The 27,682-nt window shown below is 38.7% G+C and overlaps 1 protein-coding gene across 1 annotated transcript in view; it reads right to left on the bottom strand.

Annotated features, from left to right (window-relative positions):
• LOC114355895 (angiotensin-converting enzyme-like) overlaps positions 1–27,135 on the bottom strand; it is a 52,620-nt gene extending 25,485 nt beyond the window's left edge. Inside the window, exon 1 of the mRNA XM_028308930.1 lies at positions 26,417–27,135. Within this exon, the coding sequence (XP_028164731.1) occupies positions 26,417–27,064 (648 nt within the window). The 5' untranslated portion in view covers positions 27,065–27,135. The remainder of the gene's footprint in view (positions 1–26,416) is intronic.
• Positions 27,136–27,682: the final 547 nt, after the last annotated feature.

Here is a 27,682-nt window from a genome sequence, read left to right as displayed (position 1 = left end):
CTCAGTCACTTTTTAATTCCACTGTAAAGAATGACCTCTACATAAATACGAGGGCTGCACTAAAAGTATCGGGAATGGAATATTTCCACTGTTCCAGTCATATTAAAATCTATTTAATTGCAAACTCCAGGGTTTTAAAAATCGTATACCATTTATTTACTTAAAAAAAGATTCTCGGTCGTATCACAAGGTCTTGTCAAACTTGTTTAGTCGTTGAGAAAATGGATTTGACTCGAGAAAATTCAAGAGCGATGATTTATTATGACTTTTGAAGTGGTTTAACACAAAAACAGTGTGTTGACCGGATGATTTCTGCATTTGGTAATGAAGCCCCATCCAAAACCACAATTTATCGCTGGTTTATTGAATTTTAACGTGGACGTGTCAAGCTCAGTGATGATCCCCGTCAAGGTCGTCCAAAAACTGCAGTCACCTAAGAAAACGTTGATGCTGTGCGTAAGCTGATTGAAGAAGATCGACATGTGATATACCGCGAAATTCAGGCAACTTTAGACATTGGCATGAGTCAAATACAAATAATCTTGCATGAACAATTAGGTGTAAAAAAGTTGTTTTCCCGATGGATACCGCATTCGCTCTGTGAAGATCAAAAAGCGGCTCGCGTTACTTGGTGCGTCAGAACTCTCGGGAGATTACATGCAGGATCCTCAAATGCTGTATACAACATCGTATCAGGTGACGAATCATGGATATACGCGTACGAACCCGAAACAAAAAACCAGTCACGAGTTTGGGTGTTCGAAAATGAATTAAAGCCAACAAAAATTGTTCGTTCACGGAGTGTTGCAAAAAAAACGTGGTCAGAGATTTTCATCACCTGAAGAAGCTGTGGAAGCCTACAAAACGGCCATTTTGGAGACCCAAACTTCCGAATGCAATGGTTGCTTCAATGATTGGTTTCGTGTATGGAAAAATGTGTCAAAGTTCGCGGAGAATACTTTAAAAAGCAATAAATACATTTTTAAATAGTAATGTTGTTTCACTTCCTTGATTCCCGAAATTTTCAGTGCCGCCCTCGTAATCACCCAACTTCAAAGTCATCCTATGTTTTTCTGATTAATTTCGTTGCGGGTCCAATGACAGTTTAACTTTCCCCTGGGACAAACTTGACCTTCACTGGTTGCTTTTTTTTTGGAGGTCAATGTGTACATCCTAGCTACACAGGAGTTGCAGCGGTGGGAACGAGAGGTGGGAATAGTCCCGTACATAAATCATCATTCAACTCTCTAACAAACTATGAAAAAAGAACCTTAAAGAATGGTTCTAAAAATCAGTTGAATTGACCACCTGATAAGACTGATGACATGCAAGAATTAACTGCCCAAGTTTCACCTACAAAAAGCGTATTCAATCTTCCTCAACATTCATGGTTTCCCAACATAAAAATAAATTAATCTACAACAAAAACCTCATTGCTAATTACCAGATAGCATCTTAAAGTAATCATTTATAAATCGGCTTCTTAATTGAAGACCGTAACCGAGATTTGTTCGTTCACACTTTTTTTCAGTCCTTCAGTACCTAATTAATATTTATTTTTAGGCACACCTAACATTATCTTATATCAACAATACAAAGGTAGGTATTTTTTGGTCGTAGATTTTCCCTATAAGTTTATATACTGGTAATTTCAGAATTTTATCTTAAAAGATAATGCCAACATCCCAAGACACGTGACGTTATAAAATGCGATGCTGATGAAAAATCGGTATGAAAAATGGAGTCAAAAGCTTCTCGAATTTAGGTCACGTGTCGTTTGGAATAATTTTACTAATAAAATGGAGTTCGGGACTGTGATCTGAGTTTTTTTGAGATTAGGCATAAGGTTTCGCCCGTATTTACAAACATTACTATGAGGTCTCACAGTGCGCGTGGACGCACAGGGTGACACACGAACCAATCAACGCTGTGCGTTGGATTTTCTGCAAGCATCGTTTGTGAATACGTGCATAAATATTATTGACAATTAGGATATCCATTTGTGTTTTTAGGCTTAATATACGATTCATTTTCTAAGTAAAACATCTCAAGCTATGAGGCCATTCTAATTAACTTAACACTCATTATCACGACCTTGACTGCTTACTTAAGTACTTGATACCACGTTGTTCCCTGAGAGTAACTATTGTTCATGTTTTGATAACAATTTAATTGAATTAAACATGCTGAGCGTTAAGTAATGATACTCTTTTGTTACTTAAGTTGTAGAAGACAGGACGCGGGGTTGATTAACGTCGAAGGGCAGGTCAGCAAAATGAAACACAGGGCTCGATCCAAACGTGACAGTAATAGCGTGTTCAAACGGCGACTGGGGCATGAGCTCACACAATCAAAGCAACGGACAATTGTTATCTTTGTCTCGCTCACGCCCCAGTCCATCTTACTCTAATAACAATAGACAATGGTTACTTTGTTTAGAAATTCTACTACAGAGGTTCTACCGTTAACATTCCACCCCCTGGTTGAGGACTTAAGTCCGAAACATTATATATTTTACGTAGGTAGAACCGCGATCTTTGTAGCTGGTCGCCGTAGCACTCCATGGGAAGTCCGCACGTCCGCAACTCGAACCTGCCCGTCCGCGCCAGGGTACACCTCTTCTATTATCCCGCGCGGCCACACGTTGCGGGGTAGAGCACCGTCCACGACGATCACGACGTCGCCTGGCTGAAGCGGTGGCACTGTTTCCGTCCACTTCCAGCGTGGTTGCTACGTAGGCAAATATTCTTTTAGCCACCGTGCTCATGTGTGGTGATGCCGGCGAGGTGAAGCTCCGCTGGATCCCCTTTGTGGTTGCCTCTTCTTCTAGTTGTCGTTCCTTTTTAAACGCGGTTTTCAGTTCACGGTCGGCGTTTATGAAGTTCGTTCTTCGGTCCCTATATATCATCTCTGGTTTACCTCGACGAGCGATAAACCTTCGCAGTGATAAACCTATGACTGCTGAGTCAGCGCTGAGTGATACGGCGCTCTCCAAGTGAATGGCCTGCGTGGTTAAGCATGTCAGGACCATACCCCAGCGTTTCTTTCGCCTTCTCCCGATGGTAACCTCCATGGGTCCGAAATAATCGATGCCGCACTGAGTGAAGGCTCGCCTGTGACGTGTCATCCTTGCTGATGGAAGGTCTCCCATCTTTGGCGGTGTAGGTTGTGCTTTCCGCACACGGCAAAGTTGGCAGTTCTGCGCCACTTGTTTTATTGTCGGCCGCAGCTTGATGATCCAGAACTTTTCACGGAGCGAATTTACCACAGTCTCGTTATTAGTGTGAAGGCTTCGGCAGTGGTAATGCTGTACCAGTAGCTCGGTAGTTCGATCTCGGCCGTCCAGAATGATGGGGTGGCGTTCTTCGTAGGGAATATCAGCGGTCCCCAGCCTTCCCCTTACGCGTAGCAGTTCGTCTTCATCGAGCATTGGGTCCAAATTCTTCAGGCAGCTCTGCGAAGGTAATGGCTCGCCCATCTTGATCTTTTTCAGGTCCAATGAAAATGCCGTCTTTTGCGACTGTTTGATCAAGTAGGTCTCCGCTTCATCGATCAATTCTCCTGTGATAGAGCAGGTCTTCGTCTTCGGTCGGCGCAGCCACGCTAGTACACGCGCAGTAGTACGTACGGCGCGTGTCCACGAAGAAAACCTCGTGACATCTATCGTCGGCTCCAGGGCTTCCGCTGTCACGCAAACTGGCGTCGCTCGAAGCTCGATGTTTGCGTCAGGAGTGCATTCAGCAGCAGCTTCCATAGGCCATCCCTCTTGTGGTTTGCGCAGGAATGCCGGCCCACTAAACCAGATGGACTTATCTTGCGACCATCCTTTTTCGGTGAACTTCGCAGTATTCTTAAGGATTGTTGTAGCCTTGACGTCCTCAAGATTATTGCGCTTCACTTCTGTGATTCCAATTGAATCCAATTCGAATTTCTGTTCCACCAATTCGTTTAAGTCGGAAACGTGGTTGACGGATTCGATGTTTCCCATTTTTCCAATTGGACCGTGTAACACCCACCCTAATTCAGTGAGGGATGCTACCGGCTGTCCGGACTTTCCTCTTCGGACATCGCCTCCAACGATAAGCTCCCAGTTGTCCTGTCCGATCAACAGCAGAGGCTCAGCGCTCTTCATCGCGGTGCAGCCCAGACTCCGTAGATGCTTGCATCGACTTATCACTTCCTCCGGTATGGTCTGTGGCGGCAATCTGATTCCGTTGATCGTGCGCATAGTTAGCGTGTGGCTTTTATTGCTAGGCCCACGTAATTCCACTCTGATGCTTCTCGATCCCCGGTCAATGACTGAATGGCCACCAGCACTAACGATGTGCAGCGGTGACTTCGGTCCGTCTATGTTGACCGCCATTGAGCTATCAATTAATGACACCGTGGCGCCATCGTCTAGTAGTGCGTACGTTTGTTGCTCGATATCACCATTTTTCACTGTCACCGGTATTATCACTTTCAGCAACGATTTCATTCGTTTCTCGCCTAAATTCGTCACTTTTTCGGCTGGTGGCGACTCGTCGGGCTTGTCAGTTGTCGGTTTCCTCATCACGTGAAGCAACTGATGGTGATTATATTCGCACTTGCCGCACTTTTTCGCTCGGCACGACAGGCGATTATGTTTCCTCACCAGGCACTTGAAACAAAGTTTATGTTTCTTAACTAAGTCCCACTTCTTATCAGATTCCATTTTCACAAATTCACTGCAGCTTGGCAGCCGATGTTGTCCTTCACACAACTCGCACACTACTTCCGGTTCTTTTTCAGTGACTTCCATCACTTTGTGTACTATACGGTTCGGTTGACGCGCAGTCGACGTATTTGCTGGCTGTCTACTTTGGTACGTAGACTTGGGTAGGTTCGGCTTTGCAGGTACTCCACCCATGTCAGTAGACACCAAAAACGCAGCTGTGTCGGCCAGCTCTTCTAGGAAATCCACTAGCACAGTTAAGGTCGGTGACACTCGCAAGTCGATGTTCACTTCCGATGAAACTCGCCGGGCAAACTTGCTGTATTCCGTGCGTTGTGCGGGCGTGAGCTTGTCTAATAACTCCCGCACTAACTGAGGGTTGTTCAAGTATCCGTCCGCCTTTATGTTCTTCAATGTAGACACACATGAACGGACTGCGGCACTAAAGTTTCGTAGTGCTACACTATCGTTATCAGCGACGTGGGGCAAGCTCCTGATTTTCGCCATTGCACATTGAAGTAACGTGTGCGGGTTTCCGTATGTTCGATCTAGCACTTGTATTAACTCGTTCGGGTTCGTGCTAGTGCGGAGCAAATCTTCAATGAGCTCCTTAGCTTTGCCTTGCACCGCCATTTGAATTCTTGCCAAGTTTTCCGACGGCTTGAACTCGTACGTGGCCGATGACTCCTCGTATCTCCTCTTGAAGAAGAGCCAGTCTGCAGGGTCCCCGTAGAAGTTTGGCAGCTCGTAGAAGGCGCGCGGTGTAGGACGCGGCTTCGCAATTGAATGAAGTGCAGCGGCCAAGTCTTCGATCGGCAAACGGCGCTCCCTCGACGTATCGCGACGCTCTTCCGCCGCAGGCACGTGTATCGCTGCTTGTCGTCGCGGCAACTCCATGCGAGGGCGATAAAGTGTCTCTTCTGCAGCGTTGAAGGGCGATTTCTCGACCCACTCCCCAACAAGCGACTCACGGTTTCGTTCGGGTGGTTCATCCTCGAGTTCTTCCTCAGCTTCTAACTCGGCTAGCTGCATCGCCTTTTTCATTTGAGCTAGGCGTTGTTTCGATTTAAACAACTCAAGCTCCGCTTCGTACTCGATGCGGCGACGCGCTGCTTCTCGCTGAGCGTGACTCGACCGGGACGACACACTGTGGGCTGCGGACGCTGCGGTGGCGGCGCGGCGGAGGGTCGGGGGCGTGACGGGGCGCGTGGTATTTTCTGTGCACGTGGTGTTTTCGGTGCACGTGGTGTTTTCGGTGCACGTGGTGTATTCGGTGCACGTGGTGTATTCGGTGCACGTGGTTTTGTCGGTGCGCGTGCTATTTTTCGGGCGCGTGCTATTTTCTGTCGGCGTACTGCAGGTTTCGGGTGCACGACGTATTGTGTGATCGTGCACCGTCCCTCCTTCTAACGGGATCCCACGAACTATAGCCTCCGGGTTGCCGTGTTGACTGGAACTGGAAGGCGACTGTATGTTGAAGCGTGATTCTGCGATGCCCGAATCTGTAGCAGGATGTGACAGATTCTTCGTACTGGGCGCCGATACTTCTCGTTGATGTCGTTCCTCTTCCATGCGTCGTTCTTCCTCACACGACGGCAATCTTTGTTGAGGGCGCGTAGAGTTTCCCCGTGGTACTTTATTATCGGGCCCGATGTTTCTGGATTTGCTGCGAGTGTATGACGACATATTCTTCGACGATCCGATGCTCGAAGGACCACTTTGTAGAAGACAGGACGCGGGGTTGATTAACGTCGAAGGGCAGGTCAGCAAAATGAAACACAGGGCTCGATCCAAACGTGACAGTAATAGCGTGTTCAAACGGCGACTGAGGCATGAGCTCACACAATCAAAGCAACGGACAATTGTTATCTTTGTCTCGCTCACGCCCCAGTCCATCTTACTCTAATAACAATAGACAATGGTTACTTTGTTTAGAAATTCTACTACAGAGGTTCTACCGTTAACATAAGTATTACTTAGAACTGCAATGACCCTGAAAGGTCAACTTTTCAGGTTTAATAGGTTGAAATAAAAATATTTTTCGCATTTATAACTATTTTATCATTAGTTTGGTATTGGTTAAAATATCTAAAGTTGAAAGTCAACTGGATAAAAAAACACATTACGTAATCAGAATTTTAAGTAATTTTATCATGCCTTTTCTAATTTTTATTTAGAGGAGTGCTTTCTTTTCAGCAATGTAATTAATAGAACGTTATATTAATCTTAGAATCGATATCATTGATCTGCTCGTATTTTCAAGGTGTATCGGTGTATTAACTCTTATTTACAACTATTAGGTATTATCCATTATCATATTTAAAGCAAATCATCAGAATCGCCATAAATACATAAGTACAAGGAACAAGTCACATTACATCAGGTTCCCACGGTCCGCACTGATCTTGAAACGACTTTAAGGCTAATTGTTTATGTATAACAATATTATTAAGTACCTAGTACATATTCACAACGCCTTGTCACGTTGAGGTAAATATAAGTAAGTATGTACAGGCGAGAACAAAAGGCAAAATATTATCAGAGACCATAGTAATTTCAATAGCTTTTTGGGGAAGGTAGTGGTTTGATGAAAAATGTCGTTCAGGCGGACTGATATTGGCTGAAATGGTCTCTGTAGCAGAGCCATTACAATTGTTCAAATTGAATTGAAATTGAACACACACGCCATGAAAGTAGAATATTGAAAAATTATGCATTTTCAAGAGAAAAAAAAGTATTAAAAAACTGGCCAAGTACGAATCAGACTCAAGGGTTCTGTGCGTAATAGGTATGTAAACTGATGAATTTAAATAAAAATAGTTTAAATTTAGCAGACGCAGTTTTATTGCAGAGAGATTACCACAGACAACAAGATGGCGACATAGAGCGATTTGTCTATTAACTAGAGACGTAACTATACTAGTGTAGATCAGCTGAATCGGTAAATAGGGTTCAATATTAATAAATACAACACTCTCACCTAATTTGAACCCTTGTTCTTAAAACATAACTACTTTAAATCAACACAGTTAACATTTTGCATTTAAAGTAAATTCAAAGACATATTAATAACTCTCACCAAAAATTAACAGTTTTAGTAATGTGCAAGTTTCATAATACCAATTTTACTTCTAAGATACTGAAACTTGTCTCTAGGTAAAGCTTTAGTGAATACATCAGCAAATTGCTCCTTAGTACAAACATAATTGAGATCAATTTGTTTCTCTACATATTTCTCCTTTATAAAATTATATTTGACATCAATGTGTTTACAACGCTTATGGTAATCAATATTTTTGATTAAACAAATTGCACTTTGGTTATCTATATTCAAACAAATTGAATCCTGATTGAATTTACCAATATCTAATAACAGTCTTTTCAACCACAAAGCTTCTTTTGTCGCAGAACAGGCGGCCATAAATTCCGCTTCAGTGGTGGAAAGTGCAACGCTTTGCTGACGTTGTGTTGCCCATGTTATTGCTGCGCCGTTTTTGATAAACACATATCCCGTCAACGACTTTCTTGTAGACGTGTCTTTAGCAAAATCTGCATCACAGTATGCCTCCACTTGGTTCTGCTGTGATGTTTTATAACACAAACCATAGTCTTTGGTTTCTTTCAAGTATTTCATTATTTTCTTGACAACATTCCAATGTGTATGATCAAAACAATTGAGATATCTACTCACCAGACTGACTCCATACATAATATCTGGTCTGCTCACCACTGCCAGATGCATAAGTGACCCAACTGCCTCTCTGTATGGTATATTCTTGTCTGCAGAACCGGTACTCTTCTCTAGTGTAGTGTGAGGGTCAACTGGAATGGCATTACAGTTAGCATCTTGCATACCAAACTTATGAAGTAGCTTTTCAACATATTTTGTTTGGTGAATAAAAATACATCCTTCAGATTTTTCAAATTGTAACCCCACAAAATTATTTGGATCACACAGCTTTATTTCAAAGTTTTTCTTTAATTCAGATATTACTATATCTATAGAATCTCTCGAACTTGACATTAGGAGCCCATCATCAACATACAATAGCAAATAAACTTTATTATTGTTTACATTTCCAACATATGCACACCTATCTGCATGACTACTGACAAAACCAAATGACTTTAGTAAATTGTCAAATTTTTCATTCCAGCAGCGTGGTGCCTGCTTGAGACCATAGAGAGAACGATTAAGTTTACATACCAAATTTGAGTTTGTATCCAGGTCCAAGCCTTCAGGTGGAGTCATGTATATATCTTCCTTGACATCTCCATACAAAAATGCAGTTTTGACATCAAATTGAGCAATCTCAAAGTTGTTTTGAGCTGCTTCTGAAAGTAAAACTCGAACAGTATCATACCTCACTGTNTCCATGGGTACAATCACAGGATAGACAAAGGTTATCTAATTATTTTTATACCTAATGCAGAACATAGCAGGTAGGTATAATGGCAAATTTAAAAAAAAACGAAAAAATCGTCGAGCTTTCATCCTTGCAATATGAGTCTTTACATATTTTTCTTTATAAGGAGCAATAGTCCAGTCAATGAATGCTTTAACGACTGTGTAGAGAGAAATCCATGGAACACAATTTCTGACCTAGGGACTTTATTTAGACTAGTTAGGAGGTGAACATAGAAAAAGTCCCCGCCCTTAGCCCTTGAGCCGGCGCGGAAAGGGGGGTTTATAGTAGTCATGTCACTAGGACGCATAGTTTCCGAGGATTAAGCGAAAAACCGAAAAGTGGTACCTTTAAAAATCCCCTCACCACGCCGGCTCAAGGGCGGGGACTTTTGCTATGTTCATCTCCTAACTAGTCTAAATAAAGTCCCGAAGTCAGAAATTGTGTTCCACGGATTTCCATCTATAATGCTTTATTGACTGGACTACAAGGAATACCTATAATTTGTTTCCAGCTTATGGATTACTTAGATCGATAAGTATTTTCTCGAGCAATTTCTATGTAAAATAAAATAACGTGACGTTCTTACTCTTTCGTCAGAACCATTTTTTTCGTTGTAAGTTTAAAGCACGTTTTGTTCGTGAAAAGGTGATTACTTTAGAAAATGTCATAGAGTGGTTCGTTAATCTGATAAAGTAAAATATGTACTCACCTTTAGATGATATGAGAATATAAAACACACAAACAGGCAAGTCCTAAGCACACACACCGGACGATATTAAAACAAGAGAGACCTACTTACTCTACAATGTGTTTGGGATAGGGCTAGCGATAATTTAAGGCGATGTTGTGATGTCAATTTTATCGACAAAAATGCACCCATATGTGGACCCACCCCCTCCTCTTGGAATGGAGGGGGGCTTAATTTTTAAATTTATTTTTTATGTGACTCTACATAAAAAAAATGTTTGTATTTCTTATGTGCCCGTCAAAACTGACTTGCTCCAAAAGTAAATTGAAAATTGGACATCCCGATTACGCTCCATTTGAGCCAACCGTGGCACCCTTAGGCCCGAAATAATTTTGGAGCATAAATGACATAAGAATATCTTTTAAACAAAACCAATACCATGTCAATAAAATATATTTTTACGTAGGTATTATTTAAAGTTGTATACCTCTAAAAATATATAAAATAATAAACGACTTTTTAGTACGGTGTCTAGTTTTCATACATTGTTGACAGAAAACCCCTATAGCAAAGGCTCAAATGATTTTAACGAGAAGTTAAACCGTCGGTCAACCGTCGAAGCAAGTCATATCTGATCTTTCAATTATTTCCTTCCAATTATTAAAACTGATCTGATGTTACATTTCGAAAAACACGACTTGGACTCCTAGGGTCACATTTTCCTCGCCCGTATTTTGTACATACTTAGATATTAGTATTGGGTACTTATGATTTTGATTACAAATTATTAATTAAAATTATTCATGCAACAGGTTGAAAATGTATTTAGACATAGGTACAGTTACACACATGCTAAAAATAAAACTTTGCCGCCCAGTTACTGAACCTTTCGCCAAATTGTCACATTGCAAAATTTCGAAAAGCAGCTTTTTGTTTGCCAATCATTTAGATAAGCCGAATGCAGTTAATTATAAAAGCCGTGTACTTTCAATAATTTGTATCAGTTTACCACTGGGATTGATAAGAATAACAACAATTAAAATGTTTACCAAGGTAATAAGAAATGAATTAAAATTACTTACTAATATTTACTTCAAAAGTAAAGATTGCAACTTGAGCTAGTATTCATTGCATGTGGCGAGGAAGATCCGCGAGCAATTAATTTATATTGCATCTCAATTGCCATATTAAATTATTTAATGTGCCAATATTATGACAAAATATCAGTAATTTTTTAAAAACCTACTCATTAATGGAGAGTAACTATGAGATAAGAATAAAACGCGTAATATTTCTTGCTTATCAATCGCAGTCTTTTTAAAGTTCTCCCATATATTTGTTGTAACTTACACTTACCAATTTCAGGTTCTGTGCCTCGCTGCTCTACTGGCCGCAGTGGCCGCCCAGTCCGACCACGGCCACCACGGCCACCACCACGGCTACTCCTCGCAGCACATCTCGCGCCACGACGGCAAACCTGAGAAAGTCACTGTTGAAGTAAAAGACAAACACGGACATCATGAACTTCACTACGATTACTATGTAAGTACGCTTATCGTTGTAACATCAATGAAGTTAGAATTTTTTTTGGTAAGTTTGCGATGCCGAGTTACTTGTAGCACCAATTTTACCTCTTTGGTTTGTCCACCAGGCCCACCCTAAATACGAGTTCGAGTACAAAGTGGAGGACAAGCACACCGGCGACCTCAAGAGCCAGCACGAGACCCGCGACGGAGACGCCGTGAAGGGCTACTACGCCCTGCACGAGCCTGATGGTTCCGAAAGGCACGTCGACTACCACAGCGACAAGCACACTGGGTAAGTTAAAAAATAAACCTATCGTCATCTTTTTAAAGTCCACGCAATCTTAACTTACCGAGTACCTAAATACCAGTGTGCTTACCATGAGTTTACGTTAGGTGTGCTCGCTAGCGAGTACGTCAAAAAAATCTATGAAGATTTTATTTCTTGAAAATAGTCGCTAGAGGTGCTGCACAATAATTATGTTATATATTAAGGCTGGTTTGCACCATCTTACTTTACCTTTGACAAACGTCAAAAATCTGTCAAACTCCATACAAAAAACACCAGTTAACGTCATAGTTACGATCAAAGTTAGGTGGTGCAACTCAGCCTTAATGTCATTTTTTATGCAGTCGCTAGCAAGCACACTTAACGTAAACTCATGGTAAGCAAGCATACGTAATGACCCAGGTCAACTCATACTTCATTTTTCAATCCATTTGTGTATAACTGCAAACTCTGCTCTACATGAAGAAATTCAAATCATATTTTTTAACCGAATACTTATTCTAATTTTTAAATCTAATTATTGTTAACAGGTTCCACGCCACCGTGAAGCACAACACCCACCATATCGTCCCAGAGCACCACCATCATCACTAAACAATGATAATTTTGTATTAGGTACTTACTAAGATACTGTTTTTGATGTGTTTGTGATGAATTTAAATAAAAATAGTTTAAATTTAGCAGACGCAGTTTTATTGCAGAGAGATTACCACAGACAACAAGATGGCGACATAGAGCGATTTGTCTATTAACTAGAGACGTAACTACATACTAGTGTAGATCTGCTGAATCGGTAAATAGGGTTCAATATTAATAAATACAACACTCTCACCTAATTTGAACCCTTGTTCTTAAAACATAACTACTTTAAAATCAATACAAATAACATTTTGCATCTAAAGTAAACTCAAAGACATATTAATAACTCTCACCAAAAATTATCAGTTTTAGTAATGTGCAAGTTTCTTAATACCAATTTTACTTCTAAGATACTGAAACTTGTCTCTAGGTAAAGCTTTAGTGAATACATCAGCAAATTGCTCCTTAGTACAAACATAATTGAGATCAATTTGTTTCTCTACATATTTCTCCTTTATAAAATTATATTTGACATCAATGTGTTTACAACGCTTATGGTAATCAATATTTTTTATTAAACAAATTGCACTTTGGTTATCTATATTCAAACAAATTGAATCCTGATTGAATTTACCAATATCTAATAACAGTCTTTTCAACCACAAAGCTTCTTTTGTCGCAGAACAGGCGGCCATAAATTCCGCTTCAGTGGTGGAAAGTGCAACGCTTTGCTGACGTTGTGTTGCCCATGTTATTGCTGCGCCGTTTTTGATAAACACATATCCTGTCAACGACTTTCTTGTAGACGTGTCTTTAGCAAAATCTGCATCACAGTATGCCTCTACTTGGTTTTGCTGTGATGTTTTATAACACAAACCATAGTCTTTGGTTTCTTTCAAGTATTTCATTATTTTCTTGACAACATTCCAATGTGTATGATCAAAACAATTGAGATATCTACTCACCAGACTGACTCCATACATAATATCTGGTCTGCTTACCACTGCCAGATGCATAAGTGACCCAACTGCCTCTCTGTATGGTATATTCTTGTCTGCAGAACCGGTACTCTTCTCTAGTGTAGTGTGAGGGTCAACTGGAATGGCATTACAGTTAGCATCTTGCATACCAAACTTATGAAGTAGCTTTTCAACATATTTTGTTTGGTGAATAAAAATACATCCTTCAGATTTTTCAAATTGTAACCCCACAAAATTATTTGGATCACACAGCTTTATTTCAAAGTTTTTCTTTAATTCAGATATTACTATATCTATAGAATCTCTCGAACTTGACATTAGGAGCCCATCATCAACATACAATAGCAAATAAACTTTATTATTGTTTACATTTCCAACATATGCACACCTATCTGCATGACTACTGACAAAACCAAATGACTTTAGTAAATTGTCAAATTTTTCATTCCAGCAGCGTGGTGCCTGCTTGAGACCATAGAGAGAACGATTAAGTTTACATACCAAATTTGAGTTTGTATCCAGGTCCAAGCCTTCAGGTGGAGTCATGTATATATCTTCCTTGACATCTCCATACAAAAATGCAGTTTTGACATCAAATTGAGCAATCTCAAAGTTGTTTTGAGCTGCTTCTGAAAGTAAAACTCGAACAGTATCATACCTCACTGTGGGAGAATAAGTTTCTTTGTAGTCTATTCCTTCTTTTTGACTACATCCTTTGACACATAACCTTGACTTGAATAGTGGACCAGATGGCTTGTCTTTTATTCTGAAGACCCATTTACAGCCAATTACCCGTACTCCTTCAGGTTTCTCAATCAATTGCCAAGTTTTGTTTTTCTCATGTGCCATCAACTCATCTTCGATTGACAGTTTCCACTTTGCAGCATCATTTGNCTCACTGTAGGAGAATAAGTTTCTTTGTAGTCTATTCCTTCTTTCATCAACTCATCTTCGATTGACAGTTTCCACTTTGCAGCATCATTTGAAGATATTGCTTCATTGTATGTTTGTGGGACTTGTTCTTCTGACATATCTGTACATACATATGTATTACCTTGCATTTTATTCATTCTCGCTTTAGATCTTGTAATAACTCCTGACATAATTTCTGTTTTATCTATATTTTCTTCAGGTTCATATAGAGAACATTCATCTAAACAGAAATCATTTGAATCATCTTTCGTAGTATCAAAACTTTCAGTTGTGTCATAATCAGAAATGACAGTGTCATTCATAACAGTTTCTTCACTTTTTCTTCTTGAAGCCAAATCCGATAAAGGTAATATTACATAGTCTAATATTACATAGTCTTGTTTAACTGAGTTTTCTAAAAAGACCACATCTCTGCTTATTAATACCTTTTTCGTTTTGGGATCCAGAAGCCTGTATCCTTTAGTCTGTTCACTGTATCCAACAAATATCATTTTCTCTGCTTTTGTATCCCATTTCTTTGATTTTTCTTTTGGAACATGAACCAATGCTTCGCAACCAAATACCTTCATGTGAGTTAGAATTGGCTTTTTACCGCTCCACATTTCTTCCGGTGTTGCAAAAGACAAAACTCTTGTAGGACATCTATTTGTAATGTAGGATGCAGTAGATATTGCTTCTGCCCAATACTGTTTTTGAAGTTTTGCATTTAACAGCATACATCTAGCTCTTTCCAGCAATGTACGGTTCATTCTCTCTGCTAAGCCGTTTTGTTGAGGCGTGTACGGAGCTGAGGTTTGATGCAAAATTCCAGATTTCTTCAAAAAGTTTTGAAACTCATTGCTTAGATACTCTGTACCATTATCTGAGCGTAAGATCTTTATAGTCGAATCAAGTTGATTTTCAGCAAACGCTTTAAAGTCTTGAAATTTTTGAAATACTTCTGATTTCTTCTTTATTAAGTATACAAAAACTTTCCTGGTATAATCATCAATGAAGGTTACGAAGTAGCGAGCACCTCCAAGAGATGGTACCTCCATTGGACCACAGACATCGGAGTGAATAAGTTCTAGCTTCCTTTTTGCTCTTGAACCTTCTGAAGGGAATGGAAATCTTGTCTGTTTCCCTTCCATGCATGATACACATGTCACTTTATCTGCGTTTTCTAATTTTATTCCAGTACTTTCTGACATTTTCTTCAAGTCTTCAAAGTTCAAATGTGCCATTCTCTGATGCCATAGATAACAATCATTTTCGGTAGTAGCAGATATGTATGCCAAAGCTCTAGGTGTATTTAGCCTGTACATATTGTTAACTTTGGTAGCCGCCGCAACTTGTTTCTTTGTCTTGTTTAGTACTTTACAACCTTGCGTGTCAAACTCTACCTTACAGCCACTATTAATGATTTGACCAACTGAGAGTAGGTTGGTAGCCAGCTCTGGAATATACAGCACATTCTGTACTTGGATGGTTTCTATTTTACCTTGCGTATTGACCACATTCAGATTCACCTTACCACAGGCCTTTACGGAGAGCTTCATGTCATTGGCCACTCTTATTGTGGAAATCGGAGGTAGAATTTCATCATACAGTAGGTCACGGTGCTTGGTCATATGCATTGACGCTCCAGAATCAATGTACCAGTTACTGTCGTTGTTTGTGGATGCAGACAACACTGCGACATAACCAGAGTCGGAGTTCTCACTTGATTTTGCGTCTTTCTTCTTCTTGTTTCTGCAGTTTTTGCTTATGTGCCCGTATTTATTACACACAAAGCACCTTGGGCCTTTACCACTTTTATTCTTATCGAAAGTTTGACCTTGTTTGACATACTGCGCCTGATTCCCTTTGTTTTTCACAAACAGTGCACTGGACTCAGAGTTTCTGACATCTTGCAGAAGCTTAGTCTTCACGGAATCGGCTGTTATTCTTACACCAGAGCTCTCGAGTGCCATTATCATCGGCTGATACACTTCGGGCAGGCCAGCGAGTAATAGAGTGCCAAGCCACTCGTCATTCACTTCAAACCCGATGTTTCTTAGCTTGTGTGCGGAGGTCATTATTTTGTTCACATAGTCTTCTATGTTCAGACAACTTTCAAGAGTGGTTGTGATCAGATCTCTTAGCAATCCAACACGGCGTGTCAAACCGTTATCATCGAACGCTTTGGCGAGGTTATTCCATACCTCTCTTGCAGTTTTGGCCTCTTGAATATGTACATAGTTGATAGGATGTACAAGTAAAATTATTTTCGATTTGGCCTTCGTGTCAAGTCTGGAATCAACAGGCTCCTTCGCCGTTATACAGCACCAAAGTTCCTCATGTTCGAGATATGTTTGGACTGCGAATTTCCAAGTGGGATAATTATCTCGTCCTGTCAGCTTTTCGATTAACGCCATTGTATTATTTGACGACATTTTTGCTGAATTTTAAAGATGGAACCACGTGAAAATAATATTTTTGCGTATTTCTCAATTTACTAACTGTTAAACTATTTGTTTTATTCTACTGTTCACTTTTATGCAAAAATCAGGTGGCCTGGGCCCATAACCTGATGAATTTAAATAAAAATAGTTTAAATTTAGCAGACGCAGTTTTATTGCAGAGAGATTACCACAGACAACAAGATGGCGACATAGAGCGATTTGTCTATTAACTAGAGACGTAACTATACTAGTGTAGATCAGCTGAATCGGTAAATAGGGTTCAATATTAATAAATACAACATAAATACTTAGTTTTTTCTTGAAATTAAGATTTTCTAGCCAAAAACTTCGTTCGTTCGTTTCAGCCAAATGACGTCCACTACTGGACAAAGGCCTCCCCTAAGGCTTTCCACAATGAACGGTCCTGCGCTGCCCGCATCCAGGCTCTTCCCGCGACCTTTACCAGATCGTCGGTCCACCTAGTAGGAGGCCTGCCCACGCTACGTCTTCCAGACCGTGGTCGCCGTTCGAGAACTTTTCTGCCCTAACGGCAATCGTCTCTTAGCCTTAAACTTAAAAAGCTAGCTATCACAGGAGTCTCAGTAATAGGGTCCCGTTTTTACCCTTTGAGTACGGATCTCTAAAAAGCTCACCTCCTAGTTAAATTTGGTATCGACAGTTTTTAGCGTGTTACAAATAGAAATTTAACTAATGAAGGATCATGACATTAGCACAATCTGATCTCTATTAGAACGAATAGGCCTTGACAAAAAATCTATTAGTTATTTTTTCCTCTTTGCACCTTCAGTATTCCCATTGTATCATATATTACATAGTAATACATTGTTCGCTATGTCGATGAACTCTTACAGCAAATTCCTGATCAGTCACACGTGTGATTTTTCCTTAACCAAAAATAATTAGGAAATTTTACAATGTATGACTGAAATACGTTTTTTATGAAGAACAATGCAGGTATTTGACCGCAATCGCACCTGATGTTAAGTGAGACGTAAGAACTAAGAATGGAGGTCACCAAGAACATACACCGATGCTTTACTGTGACTACTATCAAATTTGGTTTAACGTATGGGAGGTACAACTTACTTCCAAACTAAGTACGAGTAATGCGCTCAATTTTGAGAGCTTTGGACGAATTAAATGCACCCCGATGTAAAGGTTCTGGGTTCAGATCCCTAGTGGGGCTTCCTTGTAAAGTTGACATAGAGCTTTTGTTTTAGTTTGCAATTTTGAAATATCATACCTAGTATCTTTCGTGGTCAAACTGACTGACTACGTTCTAACAACATTCCCAAAGACGAACGACGAACTAGAAATACCTACCTACAACGCTTATATTTCGTCTCTTACACCATCTTAAATTTTAGTAAGAAAATTGTAATTTTCTTGCAAATTGTACATTTAATAAAATCAATCCTTATTTGTGACTAAACGACAATTACTTGGTTCAATGCCACCTCATAATGGGAGTCTGTCATTCACACGCGCATCCATTGTGAGGAGGGAGGACACTCCCATGCGCTTGCGCAAGACAGAGGGTTAGAAAAGTTGGAGGAAAAGTAGAAAACTGTAAAGAACTGCCGGGGAGGATGCGCGCTCCGATAAATTGATTATTATAAATAAATAATAAATAAATAAATCTTTGGACAATTTCACACAGCGCCAGCTAGCCCCAAAGTAAGCAACTTAATGCTTGTGTTATGGGTGCTAGCTTAACGGATATACTACTTATATACTTTTTTTTTTAATACATAAATATTATACATAGTCACACCCAGACCCGTCACAGAAATTAAAATTCATCATTTTAATTTCTGCCCGGCCGGGAATCGAACCCGGGACCTCTCGGCATAGTAGTCCGTTCTGAACCACTACACCAAACGGCCGACATTTAATTATTAATGCAGCTGATCACTGTCTGAAATCGATAATATACCTCGAGAAGCACTGCTTGAAATCCTAAGTTGTACTGAAATCTGGTTAAAGATGCCTTCTAAAGGGTTTTGAAGCCAAACGGAGAGCCCAAGTATGATTTCCGATTGCTTATAGTCTTCGAGTAGCTTTTTCAAATTTTAATTCCATCTTCGTCCTGTAAAAGTACATTCTTGCAAATACCATTTGGCCTAGAATTATTTAGAGTAATATGAATTGAGTCTCAAGACTACCAAGTCAACAATGTGTACGACGGTAAAAATTCAAATCACGTAGCGTCACACCAATATTTTCCAATTGATTCGTGAATAGAACAAAAAGTGCTAGCAAAAACTCTACAAAAGCGTCCATTGACAAAAAAAAGTAGTTCAAGTTTACAAACAAACGTACAGTCGCGTGCGCAACTGTTAGCACTATTCTGAATTTGAAATGCAAACAGAACTTTTCTGAAATCTATTGAACTTTATGCAGACTGTCTTAGGTTTTGAATTGAGTGTGCTAGTGAAACGTAGGTTACTCTGTGAAAGGTCAGGAGCAAACATCTAAATACTCGCCATTTAGCGTGGAATTGTGAAGAGACGGAATGAAAAACGATTGTCTAACCAAAATACACCATACTCACAATAAAAAAATAATAATATAAGGATCGAACACTTCTTGAACAAAAATGGTTTTAATAAATGCACCTATATTGTTATAATAATGTTTGGTGGTATGCAAAACATTAATGGTGTAATTTCAGCACGAAAAGCTAAAAGAAGCGGTACGTGCATCTAAAGATTTTTTATGACAAACTGAAACTCATACAAACGCTGTCGTGGATCCACAAATTAATTCAGTTGTTTATAATTAAAGAAAGTATTTATTCTTTTGAACTCTCCGGTCTCCGCCTTTGATCTCAAAACCTGCTTAATAGATAAAGTAATTTCCTACAACTATGACTTAGCAATTAGACTTTTCCCACCTCTCGTCGCTGCAACTCCTGTGTAGCCAGAATCTACAGCTTGACCGCCAATAAAAACCCAACCAGTGAAGGTCAAGTTTGTCCCAGGGGAATTTACTATTAGCAGTGCATTTCGTATTTACAAAGAGACATTGTAGGTCAAAAATACGCAAAATCTGGTCCATTGTGACGTCACACGTTATCGTGGGACCCGCACCAAGGTGAAGGCTCACGAATTATGTGACGTAACGTGAGACACTTAATCTGTGATACATAACACCTGCTTTGGGTAAAACCTTGTGTGATGCTCAGAAATTAGCACTGTGTGCTGTGAATGTTTGGATTACGAATTTAAAGATATGTAGATCGATACTCTTTTTTGAGCAAAACAGAAAACTGACAAATAAAAAAATACAAGTTCTACAAACAAAGTAAAATTTAGGCGGACTTCTAGATAGAAAAGAAATCGATATCTTCTAGATAATCCAAGAGGTGACGGTTTTGTTACAGTTTCAAAATACTACAGTTTCAAGTAGCTGGCTACGATTGCTACGAAAAATCACTAGAAGTAAGCTTGAAAACTTTATCGATAGCAGAGTTTTTTCTATGTCAATAGTTCTTTTCTTTTCGTATTGAGATGTTATAGCAGCTTACTAAGTACTGGACCAACCACCATAAGAAGGCCGTCATTTCATCATCATTTAATTTAAATAAAAATAAATCGGTACCTACTACTCTAACTACTAAAGGTCGCGGGAAGAGCCTGGATGCGGGCAGCGCAGGACCGTTCATTGTGGAAAACCTTGGGGGAGGCCTTTGTCCAGCAGTGGACGTCATTTGGCTGAAACCTACTACTTATAATAATAATATTAATCATGAAATTAACCATAACCATTCTATGACTCAACCTTATTATGACAGATTTTTTTATGAATGGTCATTCACACACATGCTAATACGCAGACAAACTTGCAGAAAAAACGTATGTCTCCGAACAATTTACATAATGATGCAAATTAGATGGCCAGTTTGTTCGTAACTCGAGTGACATTGGCTTGAGAATACTGAACACTCCTACCTACTACTACCCAATGAGAAGACGAAACATACTTGTGAACTTAGCTTTGGAAAACCTAGGTTATATCTTGATACGTTTTACATTGCTCGCACATTACTTTGGAATTGCATCATTTAACTTTTTAACACCATCTTTTGTTTTTATTCTATATAGAAATAACGTGGGACGTGCAAAAGTGCTTTTTGAAAGCCTAGTTGCATAAATAAATGAGTTTTATTAATTTTTATAGTAGGCTGGGTTGCACCATCTTATTTTAAACGTCAAAATCTGCCAAACTCAATACAAAATACACCGGTTATCGCAATAGTACCTAGCTGTCAAAGTTAGGTGGTGCAACTCAGGCTATGAGTGACAAGCACTATTAGATTTTAAGCTTTTATCAACTTTAATTTCACAAGCAAAATTAATTAAATCTATCTTTATTAATATTCATCATCATCTCAGCCATAGAACGTCCACTGCTGTACATAGGCCTCCCCCAATGCTTTCATTACTGATTAGCTCTATTTCTGATCTAGAATACAACATGACCAAAAAACTTTCAGCAGATCTGTTACTCCCCCCAAGCACGATTCCTTTCTTCATAAACAACAATTTCCTCGACATCCCGACTCTTGGTTCTTTCGTCCCCCTACAGCACTAAAGGTGACAAAAAACATATAAAAACTTTTTCGTAATCCCTAACACGTGCTGCTACGTGCCTCAAGATCTGTCACGCACGTAGAGCTTATTTACTTTTTGTCATCCTCTGAATTATCAGAAGTTTTTATTAGATAATTTTCGGTGCTTTTTATTGAAATTGGATTGGACAAATAGAGTCTGTTATTATGTCTATAGGAGTAATTTGATGTGATTGTTATGCATTTCGGGAAATGTTTTTAATGATTATGTAGGTAGAGCTTTTTTGACTAACATTATAAGTAACTGAAATATTTTTTAAAGTGTACATATGTATATGTAAAGTTAGCATAGTTTTGTTTTGCTGAAAAAAAACGTTTATATAAATGGCAGCTATAAAAATTATATGCTTCTAAATATTTTGAAACGTCTTGTAACCCAAGTTTGTAATAGTATAATAATGAGTACTTATTGTTGTAACCTTTAGAATTATTTAATTTAATACGTATTTGTTTAATGCCTGCTTGCGAAAGTTGCTTTCGATTTCGGGTAGGTAACACAAACAATATTCAAGCTACTTTAAATTGTTACTATACCACAAACATTCTTCCCCAAATAAACTGTAATCACATCATATGCATGCGCGACGTACTCATAACACCTGATTGTACTAATGGCCCATACAACTTAAGAGGGCCTTGGCGTAATGAATTAGCCCATTGTTCCATGGTCCCAGGCCTTATAGGCCAGCCCCGATGGCCAGATGACAATATGCTTAGTTCCGTCATTTCGAATAGCCCCTAGGTCGGCCATTTTGGGTTAGTCTTTTGTCACTGGATCGGTTTTGGACGTGCGACAATTAGTTATTGGTGTTAGTGTAGCAGGTTGGAAGATTAGAGGTCAATTTATAAATATTTCTTCATTTTTATCTACATTAATAAAAATTAGATTCTCCGTACCTACTGGATAGTTTTCATTCTGTCCAGACTAGTAGTCGTACAGTTGCGGGTTCGATGCACGCACAATACAAATATTTGCGTGCGTGAAAATTTATTATTCGTATTGATCTAAGTCTGGATTGCACCATCTTACTTTATTTTTAACAAACATCAAAAATCTGTCTAACTCCATACAAAAACCCCAGTTATCGTTATAGTTACAGTTAAAAGGTGGTGCAACTCAGCCTAAATATTTTCTACATCCTTACAAGTAACATTTTTAAGTATATGCGCTATTTGGTACCAATATAATAACAAGCTTTACTTAGTTTGGGACGAGATAGCGCAGTAAAAAGTCATAATATATTTTTTTTAGTTTCCTTCGAATTAAAATTTTAGTAGAGTTTTCCTGTAGCTTTCTGATATTCAATACATAATGAATTAGCACATAACTTAAGGTCTGCCTGCACATAACAAATCGATTGCAGTATCAATGGATCCGGAGTGTAACATCCGTCGTTGCGTATTGTGGACAAACAATGAGACTACAATGGTGATCTAGTCACCTTTACGGTTGAACGGCGATTGGTTTTGGGGTTAATTAAACTTGAAACAAATCACTTTATATTTAGGTATCAAGTATTATGTAGTCGGTTAGTGACAACTAGTGACTCATCATCTATCAAAAGTTACTTCGTTATTAGGATTTTTGCATAATTATTATGCATCTCGAACTCTCAGCTTTCTGCCCTGCAAGTAAAAGATCGTGAGTTAATTCGCACCTTTTCCACGTCCCAATATATTTTTTGTCATCATCAACCGTACCAATGCTTCGGCGGGACAATAATATGAGAAGAAGCGTCACAAGAATCTCACATCCGTATTCACAAAATTACTATGAGGTCTCCCAGTACACGTGTACTCACAGAGTCTCAAAAAAGTTATTAGACAATACTTGAGTGGCGCAGTGACAGACACGAACCAATCACAGAACTCTATTCAACGCTGTGCTGTGTCGACTTCACTTAAGCAAGCATCGTTTGAGAAAACGGGTGTTAGACACTATTGTCACCCTACATAATTTAAAAACCGCCCTTTTAGTGTGACATTGCCAGCCTCTTTTATACTACTGCCACGTACATAGAGAACATATTATTATACAAACAAGGACAATATAAGATAAGCATTCGTATGCGTAATCACAGTAAATAACAGCTATATACTATGACTGTGGGAACGAATGTTTATCGGAACTGGGTCGTGATCTCAGGACACTTTTTGTTATGTTTTTTAGTTAATGACCTTTCGCACTATGGCTTGAGAACTATTGATTTGGTCGATAATAAATATAAAAACTTGCTTTAGTTGGCTAATAGGGTTTGTTATCTGATTAAATTTATGACACAAAAACTTATTAATTAGTATCGTACTAATGAATAAGTTTTTGTGTCATTAATTTAATCACATAATATACATACTATATCAAAAACCGAGACGTATTTTAACTGATGATTGGTGGCGATGGATTCTGATTCGACATGATGCGGTGACCTCGATACTACTACCATATTTCTAAAAATGAGTCATTTACTAGGAAATTAGCTATGGGTTCGCTGTCACCTGGAAATTTTAACACGGGTTTGTGGAGCGAAAGTTTGAGAAACCCTGAATTATAGCAGCAATTACTGTAATGTCAAGTTTGTGTTCCATGCATATGATAAATCAATTTCCATCAAAAATCATTTTTCATCATAAAAATGTAAGTAAGGTACCAAATGAAAACTCATGTGTTGTATTAACCACTAGCTTTCCGCCCGCCCGTGGAGTTTTTCGGTTTTTTATATAACCTATGACACTCGGCAATAATGTGGCTTTCTATTGGTAAAAGAATTTTCAAAAACGGTTCAGTAGATCCCGAGATTACCCTTTACAATTTAACAAATATACAAACACACAAACTTTACCTCTTAATAATATTAGTATAGATTATACGAGTACTAATCAATCCTAAATGAGTGTTCACTCGCCCTTTCTCCTATAAAACATTTTTATGTCAACATGCCAACAACGCTCTCATTATTTATAATTGGCAGTGTAAGTAAATACTGCCTTTCAATGAAATAATACCTACTTTTTTATTAAAGCTTTGTATTGTTGGAGTCGTCGTTGTAGGCTTGAAAATAATTAACTAAGGCTGGGTTGCACCATCTTACTTTTACTTTGACAAACGTCAAAAATCTATCAAATTCCATACAAAAAATACCCGTTATCCTTACAGTTACGGTCAAAGTTTTATTTTATCGTTGAAGTGCTATCGGTTTTCTCTTACTATCGGAGCTAGTGGGTTACTCCGAGAGCAAGGCAGTGTATAGGAGGTGCAATTCAACATAAGTATGATTCACGTTCAGTGATCTAGTAAAAGATATACTTGATTAGTTAGATAAGCGTTGCGGATTGTTTAAATGGGATTTCTTATTCAGCAGTTGATGTATTTTAATTTAACTTTAAATATACTAATAAGTAATTCTAACTAAACAGTGCTACATTCTTTTCTTCTATTTATGTATTCCCAGCTTTCAAATCTGATCTGTGGTACAATAGTAGAGTACTTGGGTTGTTTATAAACACGGATATCTCTCAAATCATTCTGTTTTTTCAGGACTCAAGCACATATTACTTTTCAGGCACGTTGCAAGGGTTTGTTGTAGACTCGATTGGTTTATATCAGGCGCTAGTGGCGGCTCAAAAATCTGACTTTATGGTTATTCCATAAGTTAAGTTCTAAGACTAACTCCACTAATTTGGTTTTGTTAGAAATCTAATTGGATTGAAACTGTGATTGAAACTAACAGAAATTAATTCAGTGAAAATGCTTTTCTATATCAACTCAACTTTTTGCCCTCATCAACGCCGTTTTCCATTACTCAATCCGCTACAATTTCTAACACATACAATACTGGTTCTCTTAGAAAAACTAGTGAAGAGATGTACAAGCGCTATCTTTTGAAATCGTATTGTTCCATGACATGTGGGAAATACTACCCGGAAACTTTCCTTGGAGCCAAAGATTTGTATGCGAACTGCGCGTACGCAACTGTGTGTAAACCAAACAAAATAATGCGTTAAAACTAGCAATTAGACTGATTTGTTGGGAGACATTTAGATAAACTAAATGATTGCAATCTAATCTTTTCGTTGTTTTATTGTGCAACTCTTATGTTTTGTTATAAAGGTGGACTTTACTGAATCTGAAATAGTGAAACCGAAAACTAAAATCAAAGCAAATCTTTTTATTAGTTTTTTGTGATACGCTTGTATAGGATCAAAAACCAAAAGGGTTAGAATATTTAAGCTCGTTTGATAATCAAAAAGATCGGTTAAATAACCATCGATGGATTGAGTTTTTTAAATTCACTCAAACTTTTCAAAGTCCAATTAATAGTTTCATTGAGTCATCAATTAATAACAGTTTTAGTGACTAGGCATAAGGGGTAATTTAATAACCAAATCAAAAGACGCCAATTTTTCATATTCTCCATGAATCGTACAATGCCCATGGTGTTAATTTGAGAAGTCCATCAAAACTGCCCATAATGAACAAAACTCAATTTTCTCAGAACATTAAAACCTGGCTCGTCACTTCTGAATAATACACTGCTTGCCATCAACATTGTGCGTTTGATAACGATCTCACTCATGACACTGTACTAATGACAGACATACAAGATGACAATAACAAAAATGCTGGCGCAGTTAAAAATGATTTAACGTGTTTAACTTAACTCTAATGAAACTGCGATGTGAGAAAAATTGCACGCTGGAAACAAAACAATAATAATAGGGAACAATTGCTACCGGATTATAAATGTAATTATTGTTTTGACACTATAATAAACCTAAACAAACAGAAGAATAAGCACCATCAATCAACTTGCAAGCAACTCATACAAAATGAATCACAAAATTAATGGTTAAAGGTTAAATTAATTGCATTAGAATACAATATAATAATTAAGGCTATAAATAAAGTTTTTTAAATGCCAATTGAAAATTATAGAAGATAATTAGGATCTACAAGCTTATGAGAAATAATTGCCAATCGACTGTACTGATGTGCAACAATGAGATTTCAAATATTATAGAATAAAGAAATGAAAAATACTTTAGTTTACCACCCTGGCAAAATACCTCACGTACCTATAGGGTCAGAGAAACGAGAGAGCACTAGCAATACTAAAATAGTATTTTTGAAATCAATTAAGGTTTTAAATAAAAATATGTAACGAAGTTCCTAACATACTGATAACGAAAGGGCACAATGGTGTCAGTCATAGGAGTTTTATAAAGATTTTAAATAAAGATCACTTACAGCTGCATGTTGAGTTGCATCGTTAACATCAGTCTCGAAGTTCCACTGCGCCGCCACATTGTTGGTGCACTCCTTGGACGCCTGGTCATCAGCCTTCAGCAGGAAGTCCCTCACTTGCTGCAGATTCACTTGGTGGAACCTATCATCTATGCTGTTAGTCACACCCCGGTTAAAATCGTACGGATTAGCCCCAGCATAACTAGGGTCGGTCCGAGCGAAATTTGGGTCATTTCTTCTGAAGTTCGGATCGTTGTTGATGTCTATCCTATCATCGCGGTTGGTCTCATCGAACGGCCGTAATGTGGAACTGGGATTGCCAGTCCCGTAATTAACATTAGGATATCCATTGTTGTTGATATCAGGATTAATCCCTCTAAAGGTAGACGACACTGGGAACACACCGGGAGTGCTTGGATTTGATGGTCTGACTGTGCTAAACCCGAAGTTCTGATTTTGGATATCGTACTGGTTCCCGGGGGAGTTTATCGACGATTGCGTACTGGATAGCCCGTATCCATTGTTGTATCTTTGGGTGCTGGATATAGGCGGGAGATCCAACTGTGGGGTTGATGTACACGGTTTCGCCAGGAGCAACACGAGTGCGAATTTAAAAATTGTTCTTATTATTCTCGTTAGTGCGCAGGCCATTTTCGCGACCTGTGTCTAGCGCTGTCAACTGGTGCGTTGTTCTGGGGAGCGCACGCGCAGCCGACTGTGCCTTGTCTACGTGAACTCGGGCCGTGTGAAGCTCTTTGTTAGTCCTTCGTACAGTCGGTCGGTAAAGCATCCAATTTGACCCTTATTAGAACGACGCAAGGAAACATTTAAGGCTGTATTGACTAGGCTGAAGGTATGGGACGTAATTGCGCATATAATTAGTTTTGGGCTGTGCGTTGATTAATTGGGAATTTGATGTGATCTTGATTTTTCTGCGGTCATAATTTGGATAATTGATTCGTTAAAACAATAATTAGTTAACCTTTAGCTATCATAACATAGATTAAGCGTATACTCAGAGTAATCAAACCTATGTAACTTATGTTTTTTTTGTGAAAACTTACTATCGTGCTTTTGGAAAAGTGTTATTGAAAGCTCGATATTACATTACGCGCCTATAACAAATGCAAATCCACACAGGCGATGCTGCAGGCAAAAGCTCTACTAGCTTTTACATTAATCAATATTATTAAATCGAAGATTGAACTATCATGCTATTAATTATTATTATTAACGCTGCGCACGCACTTTCCTAAGTCATTACCGAGG

The sequence above is a fragment of the Ostrinia furnacalis genome, unplaced genomic scaffold (assembly GCF_004193835.3).
Source record: "Ostrinia furnacalis isolate ACB-3 unplaced genomic scaffold, ASM419383v2 OfSCF2568, whole genome shotgun sequence".
Lineage (NCBI taxonomy): Eukaryota > Metazoa > Arthropoda > Insecta > Lepidoptera > Crambidae > Ostrinia > Ostrinia furnacalis.
Note: the sequence above shows the minus strand (reverse complement) of the source record. Positions and strands in the feature narration are given on the sequence as shown.